The sequence below is a fragment of the Priapulus caudatus genome, unplaced genomic scaffold (assembly GCF_000485595.1).
Source record: "Priapulus caudatus unplaced genomic scaffold, Priapulus_caudatus-5.0.1 Scaffold101, whole genome shotgun sequence".
In the NCBI taxonomy this organism is placed as follows: Eukaryota; Metazoa; Priapulida; class Priapulimorpha; order Priapulimorphida; family Priapulidae; genus Priapulus; species Priapulus caudatus.
The window spans coordinates 154,949-160,667 of record NW_014577162.1 but is presented as its reverse complement, the minus strand read 5'-3'; the positions used below and the strand labels follow the sequence as shown (position 1 = coordinate 160,667).

Below are 5,719 nucleotides of genomic sequence, written 5' to 3'. Positions count from 1 at the left end.
CATTGTTTCTCAACTAGTTAAAATCCATTTTTCTTATAGTTTGGAACTTTTTATGTTTGGAACTTATAGTGAAAACGCTTAATATAAGACCACACGGAAATGGAACCACGGCGAAATCAAAAGCTTCGCTCTCGCCGCCCCCCATCTGTATGACCCCCCATGTAAGTCGCGGGTTCCTCTCACGTCCCAAATGTCTGCCCTCTGTGTCCCCCGCTAAAATTGCGGCCTGTTCGCTGGCAGCTATGGATCCGTGCGCCGGCCTATGCATTCGGCGCACGGATCCATAGCTGCCAGCGCTGCATACTGTCGTAGGACGTGGAACTGCGCGCAAGATGTGCGCTCAGCGCTTAGGATCAACACATCTTTTCGGCAACACTTCGATCTCTGGTATCCCGTCTCTCTGGTTAAAAATAAAAAAACCTGGACGATTTGATATTATGTTCCTGACATTAATTGCTTGCTATGGGCTATGTATATGTATGAGTTACGAGTGTATGTTCACATCGAACAATATAGTAAAACAGGAAGTATAATGCATCAATTTAACCATAAAAAGTGAACAGAATTACTTGTATTTTGAGAAAAAGTGGAAATATTATTTTTATTTTTACTATTTACGGTGACGTAGTCACTTTAACTTTAACTGCGAGTGAGCTGTGATGTGTTTCTGTGAGTTGCGCAGATATGGCTATAGCGATAGTGTAAAGTGCATACCAATTATTACGCATAATGCATGATGTGCATTTGTTACTGGACGACGCCTGCCGTATCATTCTGACTGATGCTTTCAACATTGATTATTTATATACGGATATATACGTCAATAATGTTCAATGAGATTACGATATGTGAGTACTGTGTTGCTATACGCATCAGCAATCGTAAACTGACCCCGTTTATCTGGAAGCAAATCGACTTTAGTCAATAAAGTGTCACTAAATCGTAGCATTGCGCCTTCATCTAATATATATCGCCTTCTGTGCACACACCTCCTGCCTATAACAGGAGCTACCTGGGTGAAATCAGGGCTTTGTGAATGCTTTGTGCGCATGCAATCAATTACCGTCGCTTCGTTGGCAGATGTACACGGATTCTTGGGATTCTAGCGCACGAATGAACCGCGCGCGAAAGAACGAAGCTCAATTGATCATCCCGCTCCCTGTACACAGGCGCACCTCCGCTCTCGTAGCAAATAACGCAATACAACATGGCTGCACTGGCAACTATTTACTGTATATTACTAAATTATTTACTATTGAGTGCGTTCGGGTCCATCGATATATGTACCTATAAAACCTCGTGGCATTTTTGGTGCTGTCTATGAAACACTCTAAACAAGAACCGCGTGCATGTATTTTGTACGCCTCACCCGTGCACGTGTACCTCTAATGTTTAATAGATGTAAAAGAATGGGCATAACATTGCGAACACCGTAGGGTAACGGTTACCCGCGCCTAAACATCGAAGCACAATCCTGCTCGATTATTACTAAAAGTTATACCAGCGAGCGTGATACTTGGTAAAAAGCCTCGTGCTCTCAGGTTTGTTTGCACGACCTTGAGAAAACTGGCATTTTCCTTAAAAGATAACTTAGTACCTGCTGCACCCTCTAGTCAAGAGGGCTCTGCTACTGCTGTACCTATACATTAATCGTTAAATGATGGCCCGGGTTGAGCCCTTTTTTATGAAAACATGCCCCGGTAGTCTATTATAAAGACAACTCGGGGTTAATGGCTTAATGCTACGCCGAGACTGTCAGAAACCAGTTGCGGCGTTTGTAATGCGAAATACAATTTTAGTGGCTTGCGAATTGCACGGTATGAACCCGGGAGAGAGTTCAAGTCATTTTCATGTAAAAGCCCATTAGTTTTAAATCGCACCGAGTTTACGTGCGGGTATTATCGGAACTCGATCTCTCTCAACCACTCTCAACCCACAGCCAAACACAGTGCCAATATTTTGGTAGCTGAACATTATTCACGCATACGTCGTGCTTCCAGGATGTAGTGTTGTAATAACTAAAAGCAAAAAATATATCGCTACTATATTCACTTTCTTTCAGACAGCTCGAAATATTGTTTCTCTGACATAACCTGGTAAACCTGTCATAATCATGTACGAAAAACATGTGATGGGTATTTCATGAAAATTAATTAATCATTCAACTGCGACGTGTCTATACCGTGTGGCCAAGGACGCTATTTTTGCTACTAGTTTGCAAAATTGTGTGCAAATCCACTCAGGTTGAGGCACATAAGGTTGTAACTATTGTACCATAGGCATATGAGATTTATAGCGGGGTCCAGTTGCAAAAGCCATCGTCTAAACTAACGTATGTTCTATATATGTCAAAATACGGGTCAGTTTCGTTATTGGTGCTAGTTCTTATGGTCGAAGATACCCCGCAAAAGCAGACACCGAAGCAAATATATGGAAGAAATTAATGTGCAAATACTGTACAATAGTTGCTTTGAATAAAAGAATGAATAAAGCGATTCTATCCAGCCACTTTACACTTACTTGTGCCAATCATTTACAGTGGTGAATTAGTAGTGATCATCGTGACAATCAATGCAAACCTCAGCCTGCATCCCAGCATAGATTGAAAAATGGGGACAATTGATCGTCAAGTTAGAGCAAAATTTTGGGCTGTGTTAAAACGTACAGTATTAGGACTTACGATAAAGTGACGATTCATATGATAACGGTTTAGAACAATGCATTTCGTTTAGTACTTTTCTTGAGACCAATCGTTATTTTGGACGACTCCCATGTCACGGGCCGCAAAGATATTGAGACTTGACAACCATGCATAGTTTGAGAGATTCCCTCCTGGCATTCGTCAGGTTGGTGCACTCGTGTTTCAAATAAGAAATGCGTGCATCATTATTCAACAACGTGTCTCTCGCGGCGTTATTTCCCTGGATAGTGGCTGCTGTAACAGAGAAGATACTGCGCATTATATGGCCTATTGTGTGCAGGAATGTGTTTCCAAAATTAGTTGTTTCCCCTTACAGGACATTTACTCGTTCACACTAGGCGACTAACCTCCATCCATTCTCTTTGATATAAATACAGAGGTAAAATGGTGCAGACAGTCACATAATCCTGTGCCAATTCCGACAGTCTAGTTGAATTAGTCGTGGACAAGTTCATTGGTGTCTTCCCATTTCGCCATTTTTCCACTTCGCCATTTCCCATTTCGCCATTTCCCATTTCGCCATTTTCCCACTTCGCCATTTTCCCATTTCGCCATTTTCCCATTTCGCCATTTTCCCACTTCGCCAGTTTCCCATTTCGCCAATATTTTATGTTGCTTCCACCCCCTGCACGAAATTGATTCTTCCATTCTTAAAAAAAGAGTCATTTCTAGGGTTAGGGTTAGGGTTAGGGTTAGGGTTAGGGCTAGGGTTAGGGTTAGGGTTAGGGTGCCTGTACATGATCCATATGTTTTGATATGTACGATTTCGCCTTCTTGTTCTTCAAATAAATAGTTGACTTCATATCTAAAGATTCGTTATAATTTATTCATTACAGAGGCCTACTTTTAACCCACCTCGAACAAGGGGGTGGTCGGGGAGATAGGACGAAATGGCGGAATGGGAAACTGGCGAAACGGGAAACTGGCAAAATGGGAAACTGGCGAAGTGGGAAACTGGCGAAATGGGAAAATGGCAAAGTTGGAAATGGCGAAACGGGAAATGGCGAAATGGCAAATGGTGAAGTGGGAAAATGGCGAAATGGGAATAAACCAGTTCATTTGGCGCGTTTTGATGATTGATGTCTCTATCTAAGCTGTCCCAAATGACATGTCTCGAACTCTCTCGTCCGCTGACAAAATATGTATAGAGTATAGAGAATAATTTATATCGACAATGTTATTATGACATGTATCGAAGTTGTGTCCCATTCTAATATTTGTCTCGTGGCATATTTCACACCAGGGCGTCTGACGTTAACACACATGCCTCACGTCTCTTGACAAGTTAAAGCAGAGCTGGCAAGATCTCGATTGTCTATGCACTCATTACGTGAAGAGCATTTAGAACTTCATAGCAATGGAATTTAATTTAATGTTACGCGTGATACATGGAGACAACAGCGTCAATATCAAGTCAATATCATAGGCTATATAAAAGTATCATAGTATATGTGTGGGTGTGTGTGTGCGTGTGTGCGTGTGTGCGTGTGTGCGTGTGTGCGTGTATGCGTGTGTGCGTGTGCGTGTGCGTGCGCGTGCGTGTGTGTGTGTGTGTGCGCGCGCGCGCGTGTGTGTGTGTGTGTGTGTGTGTGTGTGTGTGTGTGTGTGTGTGTGTGTGTGTGTGTTTGTGTTTGTGAGTGTGTAGTATGTATGTATAAACAAAAATTTTGCAAAAATATAATAATAGACATTACAACACCAGAAATTATGAAACTGGACTTAAATATATCGTACCAGACACATATGGCACTGAATATAATCAGTGCTTCTACTGACAGGGTACGACATATTGGCACCATGTTACTTTACTTTATTATGTGTGTTACAGTGTGTATGCATTTTTTTCTTCAAAATTCACACGGCCTTGCTCATTTTTCTCCATGTGCATGAGGCGTATGTGTAGAATTGGCTGACAATTGGTTGTAGTTTCAAATATCACACCAGCTGTTGAATTCCTCCCGCACGAACAAAATACTGGAAGAGGTTGTCTGTGAAAAGGGGGCTTTTCGAGGCGAGGTTAGCGACCCGCAGCCGGACGTTCGCTATCACACGTAACTGCGCGATTCTTTCCACACATGCCACGTTGCCTGAGACCAGTTCATTTATATTTGATTCAGGTTTTACACGCGCGCAGACATCCCGTGTTATGAGCGTCAGGCGCGCGGCACATTCTCGTCTGCCATCCAGTTCTCCGCGTCTTGGATGATCTGGCCTAACCATCCTTTGCCAATAAAATGTCAGACGGTTTTCAAACGGATCCTAATTATTCGCTGTGAAACAGTACGTTATTCATTGGTTGGCGAAATGAATTACCACTTTCCAGGTGTCGCGTACATTCCGTGAACAGCCTAGGTAATCGTGGCGTGAAAATCAAACGAATATAGTATAACTCAAGGATTCTCTTTATACTCACTGGTCCTTATTGTTCTCCCAGTAAGACAGTACAGCACGTTCTCCTATACATATTTCGTACTACGCTACTTTCAGGAGTAAATAAAAACACTGTTTTTTTTCTACTCCTAATACGTACTTTTCTACAATACATCATGTGCATCAATTCCCAACTAACGTTAAACAGCACGTCTTACACATTTCGCTCGGTCAACGTCAGGCTCTATACTGACGCGGAAACGATAGCAGCTCGCGACGAAGCCGTATATGTTCATTGTAGTCATCAATGTATTTCCTCCTCCGTTGCAGTGGCTATGACCCATACATGAGACGCACTGACGTGTCACCGACGCCCCGGGCGGGGTACTACCACGACAGCTACGGCAGGACGTCACGCGGCGATGACGCGGCGTCCTCCAGAAGCCACGAGCCTTACAGGGAATCGCACTACAGGCGCGAGGAGCAGTACTCTGCCGACATGATGCCACAGCAGCGAGTCGCCAACGGCACTGGAACGACCGGCTACACCTCGTCAGGTGAGTGGTCGTTGAGGATGGGGGGTAGCGGGCTGGGCAGGAGAGGCGGTAGGGGAAGGGGAGGAGTTGGTCGGTAGTGGGATTGTGGATG

At 43.5% G+C, this 5,719-nt stretch overlaps 1 protein-coding gene across 2 annotated transcripts in view; it reads left to right on the top strand.

Moving 5' to 3' along the window:
* The window catches only part of LOC106805136 (epidermal growth factor receptor kinase substrate 8-like protein 1), a 62,533-nt gene that overhangs the window by 19,017 nt on the left and 37,797 nt on the right, over positions 1-5,719 (top strand). For both annotated transcript variants that reach the window (XM_014806620.1, XM_014806621.1), the window contains exon 3: positions 5,402-5,628. In XM_014806620.1, the coding sequence (XP_014662106.1) occupies positions 5,402-5,628 (227 nt within the window). The remainder of the gene's footprint in view (positions 1-5,401; positions 5,629-5,719) is intronic.